Below are 16,491 nucleotides of genomic sequence, written 5' to 3'. Positions count from 1 at the left end.
TAACGCAGGGGTTTCTATCCATCCCCGCAGCCTGGGCCGGGGGTAGGGCACCTGGTTGGCCTGGGTAGTCTTGCCGCCTAGAAGCAATCAGGGCACCTCTGTTTCCTTGGCTGAGGAGCCACAGGAGGGGTGACGGGCAGGCTCTACTCTTCCTACCCTGACTCGAGGAGCCAAGATGAGCCGTGTCTGGCTCTGGCTCACTCCCTTGCATAAGGCCTGGCCTAGCGGAGCCGAGTGTGGAAACCAGGTCCGTAGGGGCACCTGGGGCAGCAGAGTGGACCTAATTCCTGTTGCTTTTGGCTGGCCTCTGTTCCCAGGCGAAGAGAACTCTCCAAATCCGTTCCAGTGGGACCTTATTGGGAAGAACCTGGTTGCCATGGCGGCAGAAGGGGTGGTGTACTTCCTTCTGACCCTCCTCCTGCAGCACCACTTCTTCCTCACCCGATGGTACGTCCACGCTGCTGCCCCGAGGGGGCCAGCGTCTGGGGCCGTGGCTTTATGTCCACGTGGTCATCTTTCTCCTCATGAGCCCCACACCATGATGGTTTTCACGTTCTCAAAGCCTGGCTTGCTGAGTAACGCAAGAAGAAGGGACCTAAAATTGGCACAAAAGAATTAGTGAAGACTCTAAACTTTAAAGTATCTAAAATACAATGTTACTGGCCTCAAGCCCTAATATTTAACCCCTCATTTAATTAACAGATGCTCATTTTAAACTGGATGATAGCATGGCAAATGACAATGGTTAAGGGGTCTCCATACAGCTCTATGCATTCATAGGAAAAAGACAAAGGAGGCCCCTTTGTTAATTAAAGATGTGAGAGTAGGGACAGGGCAGGGGAGGAAGGGAGTGATGTGGGGCAATAAGAGATGAGTGCAGCCAGGATCAATGTGGGGGGAATGATAGTGCCCCTCTCTGGGGGAGGTGGCTGCCAACCGTGCCCCAGCCCAGCCATTCCTCCCCAGGCTTCTCTCCAGACCCTGCCTCATCCTGACATGGGCGATCAAGCTTCCAGAAGGCAGCCCCTAGAACCCAGGGCTGACTCCGGGCTTGAGCACTTGCCCTCTCTGCCTAATGCCTAATGCCTTTCCTGTTGGGAGTCCTCTTAAGAATTCAAGTCTTATGTGATAGAGAGCCGGGCTGGGGCAGAAGAGAGGGAACGGGAAGAGGCAGAAGAGGACAGTGCTGAGGACGCTGTGCACCAGCCCAATGCGGGCCCCTTTCCTTCCTCCAGGATCGCTGAGCCCGCGAAGGAGCCTATCGTGGATGAAGATGATGATGTGGCTGAAGAAAGACAAAGAATTATCAGCAGGGGAAATAAAACTGATATCTTAAGTCTCAATGAACTAACCAAGGTAAGGAAATAGGTGTAGGCGTGTTCGTTTGGAGGCGCAGCTGGACCCAGAGATGGCACGACATTGTCATTTGCCTTTTGTAGAATAAGCCATGTGCCTATGCAAGAGACCTGTTTGTCTAATTTTATGTGAGCCTGTCTTCTTTGTGTTTAACTTGTCTTCCAAGATCATAGAATTCCAACACATTTTCCCTAGTATTCATCTGGGGTACTGATGCAGGGCCTCAGCCAGGGCCTCACTAATGTTTCTCTGGCTGATTTCTACACAGGCTCAGTTTCAAGATTCTTGGGGTTCACAGCACCTCTCTGAATGTCTTGTTAGTCTGTAACCTCTTCATGTTGGTAGTTTTCGCCTAAGCCATTCTTTGCTCTCTCTTGCCTTCCCTGATTTAGCCTCTCTCAGTCCTAAGTCCAGTTCTCTGATCTTGCAGATTTATTCAGGCACCTCCAGCCCCACGGTGGACAGGCTGTGTGTGGGGGTCCGTCCTGGAGAGGTGGGTACGCTGCAGGTCACACTGGAAAGGGCTTCAGAAAATCAGCTCCTACGCACACTTCTCCTCCTCACTAAGCCGAGCTATCGAGTAAATATAAAACACAGATCACCATAGGTCATTTTAAATTTTCTAGTAGCCATAGGAAAAAGGTAAAAACAGGTGAAATTAATCTTAATTACTTATTTTATCCAATATATCTCAAATGTTATCGCTTCAACATATAATTCATATAAAACATTATGAGGTACTTTACATTCTTTTGTTCTGTTCTAAGCTTTCAAAATCCAGTATGTTTTACACTTAAGCACATATCAATTCAGCCTGGATTCATTTTTAGTGCTCATTAGTCACCGTAGGGGAGGAAAGATCCTCTTTCCTACTACCTTCGGACTTTCTCAGGCTCCGTAAATTGCTCTGACAAAAGACAGATTAACAAGAGGAAAACAAAGAGAAGTTTGTTAGCAGGTGCATCTCATGTACATTCGGAAGGAAATGACGCAAACGGTTGGTTAGAGCTTGGTCTTTATTAGCATCTTAGCAAGGAACAGGACATTGTTAGAGAAGCGACAAGACAAAGGAAAGGGACTTTGAGTCCAGGGTAGCAGATTGTAGGGAGGCAAATATATGGGGAACTAATGGCAGATAATGGCAGGTTAGTAAAATTTGTTATGTAGATTCCTCTGGTGCCATCTCCAGGCTGGCGAGGGTCTAAAGTTGTCTTCAGTGACTGTCTTTCCTGGTAGAGAGGGGAGGGGAAACACCTCGTAAATTTATGTCCTGCTTTTAGGCAAATAGGGAGAAGACAGAAAACTTTTCTTATATCTGCTTCTTAATTCAAAATCATCCTTATGCCAAAGTGGCATATTTTGGGGGAGCATATTCTGCTACCCTGCACCACATGGAGCTTGTGGCCCCCTAATGGAAGCACAAGTCTAGAATATAACCCCCAACACACACACACTTTGCTCTAGGGCCTGATACTCCAGATCCTCTTGGGCTCTAGGATGAGGCCGGTTCTGTGTGTTCCCCCTCAGTGCTTTGGCCTCCTGGGAGTGAATGGAGCTGGCAAAACGACCACTTTCAAAATGCTCACTGGGGACACTACAGTAACCTCAGGCGATGCCACTGTAGGAGGCAAGAGGTAAGTGTCCCGCTCGTCCTGTCCCAGGGTATCTCCCATAGGTCCCGGGCCATGTCCCTGTTCTAGCATAGGGAGCGTGAGCTTCAGACACTGTGTCTGAGGGTGACTCTAAGAGCCTAAAAGATCTGTGCGGAGTGGTGAACATCTCAGTGAGCGCGGTCCAAAAAGTCCAAGATTGGGACCTCCTGGAAAATGGAATAGAATTGTGATTGTTAGGAGTTTCCTCTGTTGCATGGATTCTCAGAGAGTACCAGGTGCACTAAGTCAGTGGTGTTTACTCTTTTGGAGTCATGAAGTCCTTCAGCATTTGATGAACACTTGTACCTTCTTCATATAAAAAATACACCATTGCCTCTCATGACCTCCCTCCACATATTTTTGCAAAGAGTTTTGGGGAATTTACTGAGCCCTGAAGCACATTTATGGCTCTGCAGGATCCCCAGGCCTCCAGTTGAGAATCCCTGTTATGCAACAACCCTTCTCTGAGCTAGATGGAGTTGGGTTCAAGGGCCCTCAAGGGCTATAATCTGCATTGGCTATTTCTGTGCTGATGTTTGGTTTTGCCAGGCCAAGGAACCTTTATAAAGAAAAACTGGCATGCACTTGGGAGTCTGGGAGGTGCCTTCTGCTCTTTGTAATAAGGTGTGAGTGAAGAGGCTGATTCTCTGTGGACACAGGATGGAGAACAGGAGCTCATGCCTGTTTGCCTCTTTCTAGATGTTCCTTGAACAGCAGAGCTCACACACATTAGATGTGCCCAGAGGAACTCTAGGCCTTGGTTTATAAGTGGAATTAAGCACTGCTCATGCCTGCACAGCATTTGCCTGACTAAGGCCTCATCACCTAAGAGCCATCCTCAACATGGTCCAATGCCCACTGGAAAGGGGAGTCCTGAGCATGGTCACTGGCTCAGGCAGGATGAACTTGGTGCCCAGGCCTTCCCAGATCATCCCTGTTGGGTCCAGAGCAAAGGGACTGGCAGGGTTGTAGCAAGACCGTGGCTGGATCTATCTGGTCTGCAGATCCAGCTTAGCTTACAATCAAGCAAGTGACTTCACAGTGGTAACAAAAGGAGTCTTAGGGGACAGGGTGCAGAAGACAGGGGGCTGTAATGGGACTTGTCACAAGACATCAAGTTACAGTCCAAATGAGAAAAAGTCTGATGCTCAGAAGTTAAAACCAAGATGGAAGCTACAAAGAAACTATAGATTTAAGACACAAAATTGGGTTCTCTGGTTTGGAAGCTCCTATGAATTTCACCAAGTACGCTCCTTGCTTCCCTGGCTGGTTTTAACTGGCCCAGCCATACCTGGAGTTGTTTTTGTCATAGTGGGGGACCGTCATAGTGTATAGCGTCTCTCTGTTCCATCCTGTTATATCCATCCTTTCTTCATAGACCCTGAACTATAAGGGAAAGGGGAAAGAGTTCATCCAGTGTATGGACAGTTTATTTTTCCTTCGAGGCGATGTATTTTCTAGTGAGGGAGAATATATTAGTCAAAGCGAGTTGATAGAACTCAATTACCTTCATCTCTTCTCCTTGCCAGCCTCTTGCTCTAGGGTATGATCCATGTGGTTCATCTTTAACTGACTATATCTCTGCCAATAAATACAGATGGAGAAGTTTACTTTCATTGGGGGGCATGTATCTTCTCTAACTACTTCCCAAGTGTCTGAAAGGGTTCAAAATTCACTGTTCAGTTTCTGAAACCTGACCTTCCCTTTGTTTTTAAAGGAACATATGAGGTGAGCCAATCCAAAACCATAGCTAATCTGGGGAACAGGTATTCCGTTTATCCTGGACAGCGAAACTGGAGGACCTGGCTGGGGTCCGAGCTGAGAAGGCCTGCAGGCTGCCCGTTTCTGAGGGCCCCTGCTTTGATTCTTCAGTGTATGCACAGTTCTGAAGCAAAGCGGGAGAAAAGAGGAGGCAGCTTCTTACCCTGTTGGCAGAAGCTCCTCCAGCCCCAGCTCTCTGCTCACCCCCTCTCTGACGGAAACTCGCTAATCGTTTATTCTTGTTGCAGTATTTTAACCAATATTTCTGAAGTCCGTCGAAGTATGGGCTACTGTCCTCAGTTTGATGCAGTTGATGACCTGCTCACTGGGCGAGAACACCTTTACCTTTACGCCCGGCTTCGGGGAGTGCCAGCCGAGGAAATCCAGAGGGTAAACAGCTGTTGTGGCAACTTAGGGGTTTGGAAAACCGTCAGGCTATTTCACAAGAGTGCAGTTATTTAGCAATGGGAAAGCCATAGAATGCTATCCATTCATTCATTCACCAAATGCTTACTGAGTGTTTACTATGTGCCAAGTACTGTTCTGGATGAGGGGGTATAGCAATGAGAAAAATAGACAAAAATGTCCCTGCCCTCATCTCTCACAAAACAATGTATGTCTGAGTCCTTTCACCCAGAATCCCATTTCTGGGAATTTACCCTGCAGGTGCTCCTCCCACAGTACAAAATGCACATGCACAAAGTTATTCACTGCATTTTAGTTGAAAATATTGGAAATTACCTAAATGTTCAGGAATAAGATGTTGGTTGAATAACTTACAATATATACATACAAGAAAGACTTATGCAGCTGCAAAAAGAAAGAAAGAAAGAAAGGAAAGAAAGAACAAGGAAAATCCCTGAAATGACATGGAGATATTTCCAAGAGAGATTTTCAAGTAAAAAAAAAAAAGCAAAGTACAAAATGGCACATGCATAATGCTTTTTATGTAAGAAACTAAGAAAAATAAGAAAGCACACATTTTTCTGCTTGTCTTTACAAACAGAAAGGATAAATCAGAAAACACTAAATTCCATCATGGACAAGAGGGAAATGGGTGACAGGGAAATGGGAGGGAATGACACTTCTCTGAGTATACCTTTTTGTATAGTTTTCATTTTTGGAAGCATGTTAATAATATTCTGCATATTCAAAAAATAAAACTAAATAAGAATGGGAAGGGAGTAAAAATGAAAACAAAAAGAAAATCCTAACACTGAAAGTAAACTGAAACAAATTAACCCAATTTTATTTCAAATAAATATTATTTGCAGAGGGGGAGGGGAAGAACTAATACAGATAACTGATGATGCAGTACTTGACTATATAGCCTAAGTCTTAAGTAAATGAAGCAGAGAGAAAAAACTACAAACGAATTCTGAGCTCTCTTTAGTCTATTTACTTTTTATAGTGGCATGGGTAAACAGTTCTGAAACCAGTTAGATGTGTTATAGGAGTAAGTAAATGAATAAATGTGTTAATGTTGCTGGGAGCCAACATTTTCACTGTGGAAGAAGAGACATACAAATATGGAAAGGGGGAAAGCAAGCAATTACCCTGTGGGGATGGATTGGAATTGGAAATTCACTGTAAACTCATGAAATATTTATATGTACAAGCTTGTGCATGCACGCATAATGTATCCCTGTGTATTGTGCATATGCATGTATAGGTATGTGCATAGACGTGTGTATGTTTGTGTATGGATATAACTGAAAAGGCTAAGAAGAAGAAATACCCCAGTAGCAACCATTCCCCACTAAAAGAAACTATGACTCTTCAAACAAATGACAAATTCCAAGCCTGGGACAGCATAGGTATTAAATGAGCCTGGAAAATCTTATGCCAGGAGTAAAGAAGTGCTTAAGAAAAAATAGAGGCATGTCACAAGTACACAGGAGCCATGTCGAAAGGGCTCCCAATGGCCATATATGGGACAATTTGGGCATCAAAATAATGAAATACCACGATAAATTATAAAACACAGGGAGGGATAGGAATTCATAAGTCAATGCTATTAAATGGATAAATAAACAGGAGAGAAGGGAAGATTCTTGCTTACAGTCAAATTCTGAGACAACTGGTTATGTGGAAGAAGTTATGGAGTTGGAAAACCATTTTGCAATGATTATAGTAAAGATTGGATTACACAAGAATCATCAACAGTTGATAAATCTAGGGGAAATTTTTTATGACAAGCAAGATATTTGTGTGGTTTAAAAATATGCCCCACAAATTGCTTATTGGTTGCAAGGGGGAAGCATAATCATTTTTCAATAGAGGAATTAGACAACACCTTGACTGGGTGATCAAAATTAACATTGCCTGAGAGGCAGATGGCTATCTCACGCCACAGATGCAATGCCCTGAGAAGGGCACAGTTTCACTTAGTAATATTCTGATTGGGAATGCATAAACCTGCATCTTACCATGAGGAAACATCAGAGAACCTCTAAAGGAACATTCTATTTTAAAATTACAGAGGCTGTAATCTTCAAAAGAATCAAAATCATAAAAGACAAAGAAAGCAGAGGAAGGTTATGGAAATGCTTCTGATCACAGGAGGTTAAGTAGACACAGTGACTGAATAATGGACACTAGCCTGCATCCTGTACTGGAGAGAAAGTAATGCTACGAAGGACATTATTAGGCCAATTGACAAAACTGGACTGTGAACGGTAGATTAGATAAAAGTACAGTGACAATGCTAAATTTACTGACATGTGTAACTGTGTCGTGGTTATGTAAGAGAATAACCTTATCTTTAGAAAACAGACTCTGAGGTATTTAGGAGTGAAGGGCCACGATGTATCTTTGGGCCTGAAAAAATTGTGTGTGTGTGTGTGTGTGTGTGCATGTGTGTATGTATCTGTGTAAAGAGGGAGAGAAAGAGTTTATGAGTGTTCTTTTTACTATTCTTATTTTTACACCTTATTGTAAGATGAAAACTGTTCCAAATAAAAAGTAAGAAACAGAGCTTACATTCTAGTGGGAGGACAGACAATAATAGATACGTGAAATAAACAGTATATTTGTGAATGAAAGTCCTTAGGGGGGAAATTAAGCAGAGGATTGTTGGCGTGTGGTTTGTGTGTTGAGGTAGGGTGGCCCAGGGAAGACCTCACTGAGAACGTGAACTCTGAGTGGGGACATGCAGGAGCTGAGAGGGGCCAGGTGGATATCTAGGGGAAGAACATTCCAGGCAGAACTATACCTGTGCAAGGCAGAAGCATGGGGGGTTATCTCCAGTGACTTCCCTAGTTTTATTCCTGTGCACATGCATGTGCATGCATGTGTGTGCACACACACACCTGTTACTCTCCATCACAGTTCCCTGTTTAGTTCCCTTAAAGCATGGTTATAATCTGTCATTCTACTCTATCTGTGAGTGCAAGGTCATTGACTATGTTTACCATTATCCTCCAGTGCCTAGTACAGAGCCTGGCTCATAGTGGGTGCTCAGTAAGTACATATTTGGTGCAAAAGACCTCAAGTGTGATGCTTGTTGAGGGGTGGAATCAGTGAGACCCACCATCTTCTCAAACAGACCCCAGGACTCTTCCTCTTCCCCTTCTAGCCATAGTCTGGGACACTGGGTCCTGCTCTTTAAAAGGCTGAAGCCCATTTCCCAGGGGGCTGCACCCAATGGGTGCTGAGCTGACCAAGCTGGAATCTAAGGCGCAGAATGGAAAGAAGACTCCTGGTCTTTGAAGCATGTGCCAAAGAACATGAGCCAACAGGTGGCACTCTCATCCCAGATGTGTGAGATCTGGGAGCTCAAGGCTCTGAATTGGTGGAGGTCTGAGATGCCTGCTTGTCTTTCCCAAATGGGATTTCTTTCTCTTTCCCAGGTGGCAAACTGGAGTATTCAGAGCCTGGGCCTGTCTCTCTATGCGGACCGCCTGGTGGGCACCTACAGTGGGGGCAATAAGCGGAAACTCTCCACAGCCATTGCCCTGATCGGCTGCCCACCTCTGGTGTTGTTGGTGAGAGGCCTTGTGACCTGTGGGGACTGGAAGGCCCAAGGGTTGGATTCAAGTGATGCATCTCTGTGGTTGGGTCAGCAGATTTAGAAAATGCAGTGGTCAGTTTTTATCTGGATATTCATTTTGAACAAATCAGCCCAGTGCTTGGTGTGCAGCTCTTGGGAAAAACAGGAGTCACAACACATTTTCCCTTTAAGTTCCTGGGAAGTCTCTTGTGGGCCCACAGGCTCACAGCAGGGAAGTTCAGCCCCTCTGTGGAGTGTCGACGTCAGCTCAGAAATTACTACTGCCAGAAAAGGTCTGTTTGGGGTTTGAAGTGGACAGGAGCATTAGCCTGGATCAGAGGCTCATGTGACTCTCACTTGGAGCCTGAGGCCCCCATGCTCATAAGGTCTGGGGTTTCTGAGGCCATGGGTCTCAGGACTTGGAGGGAACCAGAAAAGTCTCAAAGTTGCCTCCTTGCCTCCTTGCAAACATGTGTGTAAGAGTTGGGGAATTTTGTTTGCTTGTTTGTTTTTAAGGTAATTTTACCTTTGCCTTAATCAACTTTAACCCATTTCTGGGATGAAACAGGTCTAGAGATATGCACTCCCCCGATTCTCCACCTCCCTTCCGCCTTCCACACACTGTGCACCGGTACCCTGGCTCTCACCCCACTGGGGAGTGACTTGTGCATTGTCTGCCAGAGATAATGCTCAGAGGGAGCCAATCATAGGCGGGCAGTAAGCCAGGCCCCTGCCCTCTCTGCCGCCTCACAGGACGAGCCCACCACAGGCATGGACCCCCAGGCACGACGCATGCTGTGGAACACCATCGTGAGCATCATCAGAGAAGGGAGGGCTGTGGTCCTCACGTCCCACAGGCAAGAGAGTCCCAGGGGCTGGGGTGGAGCAGGCAGGTGGGTGGGAGTCCCCACCCCTCACCTCCTCTCCTCTACCCCACAGCATGGAGGAATGTGAGGCCCTGTGTACCCGGCTGGCCATCATGGTGAAGGGCACCTTTCAGTGTCTGGGCACCAGTCAGCACCTCAAGTACAAGTAAGGAGATGGTGGGGCAGGGGGCACCTTTTTTACCTTCATGGGGCAGGGATGGGGGTAATAAGCAGGCCCTTTGCTCTCTACCGACACTTGGGAGGGTCCTGCTGCCCCCTCACCCCATGGGCAGAGGCAGGTGGTGGACAGGCCTCCTTCAGCAGCAGCAAAAGGAAAAAGCCATCTGCTGAAAGAAACTCTCTATACTGTGCTAAGTGCCTGTGGCCGAAGGCTCCCCGAGTCTCCAGATAGAGCATTCTGATTGGGGCATGTGCACAGCCTGGCTGGGAGGAGGGAGAGTCACTACCAATGCCTCATTACCCGGCCACTTGTCCCAACAAATCCAGGACCGAAGACCTGTTTAACAAGCCCACAATCAACTTACGAATGGTTAGAGAATTAGTTTTCCTTTCTGGCATGTCATATGCTTTTGAGTTTGAGAAATGACTGTGTATTATACAAGAAAACTAGAAACGCCAGTAATCTTCACTACACTATAAATTGTAAACTGCTGTGAATAGTGTGGTATTAACAATTGTTTCCCTGCCAAAGCTGCCAATCGGTTATAATAAGATTATGACAAAACACCATGCTCCCTTGCATTCTGATACACATTATAAATTAGGAAGGGTGGATTTGCAGTTATCACTTGTTTTTTTAACAAATGCTTTTGGAGAGCCCAGAATATAAAAGTCCCTGTGCTGGTGGGTGAAAGGAACAGCAGGTAACCCACCTTACCTATGCTGAGATGTGGCCAGGGGCCTGTGTGGCACAGTAGTCATCATTTCTCCCTGCATCAGGGCAGACTGGTGATCAAGAGAAAGGTCTAGGAGATTGGCTTCATTGGGATATTTGACCCATGATTTCTTGAGCAACTATAGCTGGGACACTGCACAGACATATAGGGGAACTTCTGCACATGAGGTCACCAGACCTGTGTCAGCAGCTTCCTGTGTCTGCTGCTGGAGACACGGCTGTTCCCTCCTCCTTTCCCTTTCACTCTTCACTATCCCCATGGTAGGGCAGGTGAGAGAGAACTGTTCCCCGGGTGGAGGGACAGTTTTCCAGAACTGAAAGGTAGAGGCATTTTATGTAGAGGGGAGTGACCTTGATCCTGGAGGGAATGCTGAAATATGTTATAACTGACACGGGTATGCCGGGATGGACCATGCTCTGTGGTGGACCATTCTTTATCCACATTAGGTGACCTGTTCACCTGGTGAAGGGGTCAGGAAGCACCTGGCCCTGGCAGCTCCATTTGTTTTGGAAGTGTCCACAGGAAAGTGCTGCCTTTCCAAGCCTTTCCCCACCCTGGCCAGCCTCTTAAAGGACCAGGCAGCCTTTCCACCACTGAGTGAGAGCGCCGGCCCCGCTGGCCTTCATGGGCAGGCCTGTGATCGCCGCAGGGGGCTAAAGCCACCTTTGACTTCAGCAAGTATGTGAGACGGAAAGGAGCAGGGAGCATCCATGCCTCCAGGAGGCTGTGACATAGGTCTGGTGGGCCACCTCACCACACACAGACACCTAGACCTCTAAAAACTAGCACCAAACTATTTCTCCAGGAACTATCGTGGGTTTTTCCTCCCCGTTTTAAACGTGCACAAAAGACCTATAGTGTGGCCTTTAATCCCCAATATTTTTGATGAGTTTATTCCTTATTTAGAGACTGCCTTAGACCCAACCACTAACAGGCCTGTACCACGCCTCCGTGGGTGTCCCCTAGGTTCGGAGATGGCTATGTCGTCACAATGAAGATCAAACCCCCAAAGGATGGCTTGCTTCCCGACCTGAACCCCGTGGAGCAGTTCTTCCAGGGAAACTTCCCGGGCAGCGTGCAGAGGGAGAGGCACCACAACATGGTCCAGTTCCAGGTCCCCTCCTCCTCGCTGGCCAAGATCTTCCGGCTGCTGCTCTCCCACAAGGACAGCCTGCTCATTGAGGAGTACTCCATCACGCAGACCACGCTGGACCAGGCGAGTCCCGGGGGCGGTGCAGCGCAGGGCAGTGCAAGGACTGGACGCCCAGCCTGGGCCGGACCCCTCCAGGGAGGCAGGGCAAGCCTGCGATCCAGCCCCTGCTCCCCTGCCCAGTAGGCGGAGCTCGGCCTGTCAGAAGTTGCTGCCCAGCACTACTTCCTCAGCAGCAAATTTGGCTGACTTTGCAGCACCCTTCACCACTGCACTATGACTTTATTTCCTCCTTCCTGGCTTGCGGTGGTGGCTTTTTTCTTTCTTTTTCAAATCAACTTTATTGATGCTTAATTTGCATACAACAAAAGGCGCCCATTGAAGGTGTCCAGTTCAGTGAGTTTTGATAAACATGGGCGTTGTGTATCGGGTTTTTAAAATGTGATCGCTTTTTACTGCGGTTAAATATGCATAACGTAATTACCTATTTTAGTGTACAAGTCAGTGGCATTTAAGTACATTCCTTTTGCTGTGCAACCGTCACCACCATCCATCTCCAGAAACTGTTCATCTTCCCAAATTAAAACTCTATATCCATTAAGCATTAGCCCCTCACCCCCAGCCACCTGTAACCGCTGTTCTATTTAATGTTAACCACTCCACGTACCTCATGTAAGTGGAATTACGCAGTATTTTGTCCCTTTTTGTCTAGCTTATGTCACTTGACGTGTCCTCAAGATTCATCCACGTTGTAGTACGTGTCAGAATAGCCTTCTTTTAAAGGCTGAATTATATTCCATTGTATGTATATATCATGTTTTGCTTATCCGTGCATCCATTTGGACATTTGGGTGTTTCTGGCTGTGTGCTTTTGTTGCTGTGTGTTTTAAATAGACATCCTTAAGGACTGCTCAGTAATGCAGTGGGAATAGGCAGGTCTCCATTTGTCCTCTGAGGAGCTGGCTCACCAGCACCTTCTCAGCCGTAAGCAGATGAGGGCAGGGGTGGGAGTCACGGCCACACTGCTCATTGAATAAAGAACGGAGGAGAGATCTGACTCCTGTTTAGTTTTGTGGTTTTAGTTTCTTCAGAGGTTTAGAAGGTTGCTGCTACTTGAGATCTGCCTTGCTTTGTATACCCCACATCCTTTGAATCCTCCCACAGGATTTGGCTTAGCTCAGGATTCTAAGAAACAAGCCCTGCCCAGAGCTCTGGCGGCTGGGTTCCCTCTGGTGGGCCAGACTCCCCTCCTCTAGCACCTAAATTGCTCCAGCAGGGCTGTATATTAACTGTGGAAAAGAGACAGCAAAGTGGGCGGGTGGGCAGAGGAATGGAGGGTATCATCTTTCTGGAAACATGTACCTATTCTTGCTCTTTTCTTGCCTTCAGGTATTTGTGAACTTTGCTAAACACCACACTGAAACTTACGACCTCCCTTTCCACCCTCGAGCTGCTGGAGCCAGCCGACAAGCCAAGGTATCCCACCACTCTTTCCCAGTCCACTGCTTGGTCCAGGGGGCCTGAGGGGCTCCAAGGCTCAGATATGCCTCCTGCAGAGGGCCCCGATGAACCACACGCACTCCTTGTCCCCAGCTCGCCCTCCCCTCCAGTTCCGTGCTGAAGGACTTTTCAATCTGTCGTGGTGTGGATTCCTTTTATAGTCAGGAAACCATTTGGATGGTATGGGAAAGCATTTTTAAAAAGAATTTTCCCACATGTTTTTGCTTACAGCAAAAAGAATTTAGATTTTGGAAATAAGAACCAAACAAAATAGGAGAAAATATTAAAGTGTCTTGATTGTTGGGATATTTGACATCTATGTCTGGTCATGTGTTTGAGTTTCAAAGGAAAGGAATAAAGTGACACTTCATTTCAATGATGGACACATTTGGTTAGAGTGAGGAGTATTGTCTGCTTTAGGAAGAGGGTTCTTTGTTCTTTATAAAATTATCAAGATAGATAGAAGGAAGAAGCAATAGAAGGAAGAAGCAATAGAAGGTATGTATCCTGGACTGTGACAACTCAGGGGACAGTGCTTCCAGGTTCCTGCTCTGGCATTGCACCCCGACCCCATGTAGGAGCACTCCCACCCCATCCTAGTTCCAGAGGGGATGGGGGTTAGAGAACATACTGGAGGATGCACCAAAATCAAGGTGTCTTGGTTTAAGTCTAGGATTATAAAGGGACAAATTAACTCAGTCATTCTCTCTAGACTTACCTGAAGAGTAAATTGAAAAAATCAAAGCACTTTTCCAATCAGCAAAGATGCGCAAACTTTTATTTCCCAAAATATTCTCATTCCTCTCACCAGTTTCTCAATTTTAAGAAAAATGAAATACTGCTAATGATGGAAACACTGCTTTCCAAGGTCACGCTTATGATGAATTTTTCACCTTCTTTTTGACCAGTAGAAACCTAATGGCTGCTTGGCAAGGTTGACTTTGCACCCCATCTGCCAAGAGGGCCCAGCAATGTCTAAGTAAAAGTACCTGTCCAGGGAAAGTTAGTTTTGCTAAGGTCTTCCAGCCTCTTTCTCATACATAGGTCTTGAATTTGCTGATTACACCAGTAGAAAGCCATTTGCAGTTGTGAATACCTTTTATAACTCAGAATACATTATTGGGTAGCAAAAGTGTTGCCTAGAACTACCAATGTCTTCCCTACCCCCACCTGGCATATTGTCTCTTAAAGGGCTAATACCAAGCCATCTCTGGGCCAGGCGAGGGGGCTGATGGTCTATGATCTATAGAAGTTCACTTCAAACCTGCCTTCTTGGCTTTTAAGACAGGAAGAGCCTGGTAAGTTTCTTGGCCTAAAAAGCAAACATTAAGGCACTGTGATAGCCTTTGGAAACCACCAGAGGGTGTAGCTTCCCTCTGAGGTATGAGCATGTATGCACAGAGAGGATGTGAGCCTTCATGGTGTCTGCACTCTAGAGCCAGAGAGACCTGAGGGGTCATCTGGCCCAGACTGCTCACAGACACAGAAACAGAATAGCCCACAGCCTTGGAGATCTCATAGAATCACAGTGCCCATGGCCGAGCTTCCTCCAACAATTAATTGATGGCTATTTAACCTTTAAAATCTAAAAGCCGTAGCACCATCTCTTTGGACAACTGAGATGACGAGAGTCCGTCTGATCTCTCTCCGTAGGTCTGACCTCCTTCCACAAGGAACTCCAGGCAGCAGGAAGCACAAGAGCCTCTGCCACGCGGTCATCCGATCGACCACCCAGCGTCAGAAAGGCCTCGGCAGCAGAAACAAACACATGTGGGGCATACAGAGAACTCCAAAGGGGGCTTTTTCAGAAGGAGGCCAAACTGACTGGTTCACCTGGGACACCTGATGGTGAAACTGACCCTTTTCATCCAGACCATAGAAGTAGAAGCCCCAGTTCATCCTACTAGTAGCTTTGATCTCGACATGACTTGCACATCAAGTGGATCTGCTTTTCTCTGTATGTGTGTCTGTTTTATTTTTAAGGAGAAAATAAAATGCAAATCTATTTCTCACACACTCTCTGAATTCACTGATCTCCCTGGTGTGCATCATCTGGGATAGTTTTAGACATAATTTGTGCCCGTGCAGCTTCCTGTCGTTGTGTGAACTTGTGTGAGGGTGATTGCCGCAGGACTGCCAGCCACAGCAGGATTCTGCAGCACTGGGTGGTAGTGAAGGGACTAGCCTTGGTTTCGTGCCAAGCCTGCTCTATAGGGCTTGAGGGAAACACCCACTGGCCGTGCGTGTAAACATTACCCATGGTTGACTGGGTATTATTTGAATCTGGGTTTCACCTCTGTTTGCTCGGCTTATTTGAGGGCCTGCCTCACAGGTATAATTAGACAGGAGAAGACGAGGCAAGGGCTGCTGAGAGTGGATCTTTGGTTGGATATGAGATCCAACATGTCTTTGTAACTGTTTAAAGATGTCAAGGCCTTATTCACACAGGGCCATGCCATTTCCAGGTGCCGGCGTGTCATCTTCTGCTGTGATGACATGAGGCAGTGGTTCACAGGATGTCTAATGGTTCACGTAAAGCTTACCAAGAATCTAAAAAGAATAGTTTTGAACCAAATCATTTCAAATGACTTGTGGGAGAACAATGGGCCATGCTCTTGATCCTGACCTTAGCTATCTTCTGCATTACACTAGGCTGTCCCCTGGCCACAAGGGACTGCTAGCTGCCCATACCTGGGGTCCTGGTAGGTGGGTTTCCCTTCTGATTCATCATCCCTGTGAGCCACATACACTCTAAGGCTGTTTTCCATAGTTGCATCCTGGTTGTAGCCTGGTGGGCTCTGCAGGAGTTCCTTTGAGTCCTCTGTTGAGGGTCCTCTGCCTGTCCCAACCCCAGCCCCAGCCCCAGTCCTGACACCTCTGCTACCAACCAGGGCCCCAAAAGATGCAGGGTGTTGGGTTCCCACCCCTGGACTGTCCCTGGTCACACTGGGCTGAGGGAATGGGGCCCATGGCCTGCCACGCTCCCCTTTTTCATCTTGCAGATGTACTGCAGCGGCAGGAAGCAGACTTAGGTCCTTCCAGAACCTGCAACCAGGGGGTGAAGCAGACATTGCAGCTTCGCCTGTCCAGAGTGAACGGCTGGAAGAAGCCTCTTCACAAATACCAGGCAGTATCCTGGGCCATGTTTGTGACCTTGGCATTTTTATTCTCATGCTGCCTGGTATGTGGAAGTGTATTACCTAGAGAGTATCCTTTCACTGGGGCAGCACCTGCCTGTAGTCTAGAGTTGTGGGGGGCTGGGGGATGGCCATAGGGAGGACTCCTCCACCAGAGCAGG

General features: G+C 46.9%; 1 protein-coding gene across 1 annotated transcript in view; it reads left to right on the top strand.

Moving 5' to 3' along the window:
* The window catches only part of ABCA4 (ATP binding cassette subfamily A member 4), a 120,307-nt gene extending 104,082 nt beyond the window's left edge, over positions 1 to 16,225 (top strand). Inside the window, exons 40-50 of the mRNA XM_016209832.2 lie at positions 318 to 447; positions 1,236 to 1,356; positions 1,787 to 1,849; positions 2,884 to 2,990; positions 5,018 to 5,159; positions 8,621 to 8,755; positions 9,514 to 9,617; positions 9,700 to 9,792; positions 11,510 to 11,759; positions 13,083 to 13,169; positions 16,196 to 16,225. Coding sequence (XP_016065318.2) covers positions 318 to 447; positions 1,236 to 1,356; positions 1,787 to 1,849; positions 2,884 to 2,990; positions 5,018 to 5,159; positions 8,621 to 8,755; positions 9,514 to 9,617; positions 9,700 to 9,792; positions 11,510 to 11,759; positions 13,083 to 13,169; positions 16,196 to 16,225 — 1,262 coding nt within the window. The remainder of the gene's footprint in view (positions 1 to 317; positions 448 to 1,235; positions 1,357 to 1,786; positions 1,850 to 2,883; positions 2,991 to 5,017; positions 5,160 to 8,620; positions 8,756 to 9,513; positions 9,618 to 9,699; positions 9,793 to 11,509; positions 11,760 to 13,082; positions 13,170 to 16,195) is intronic.
* The last annotated feature ends 266 nt before the right edge of the window (positions 16,226 to 16,491 follow it).

This window comes from Miniopterus natalensis, chromosome 9, assembly GCF_054644295.1.
Source record: "Miniopterus natalensis isolate mMinNat1 chromosome 9, mMinNat1.hap1, whole genome shotgun sequence".
Classification (NCBI taxonomy): Eukaryota; Metazoa; Chordata; class Mammalia; order Chiroptera; family Miniopteridae; genus Miniopterus; species Miniopterus natalensis.
The sequence above is the reverse complement of the archived record's forward strand: the minus strand, read 5'-3'. Positions and strand labels throughout refer to the sequence as shown.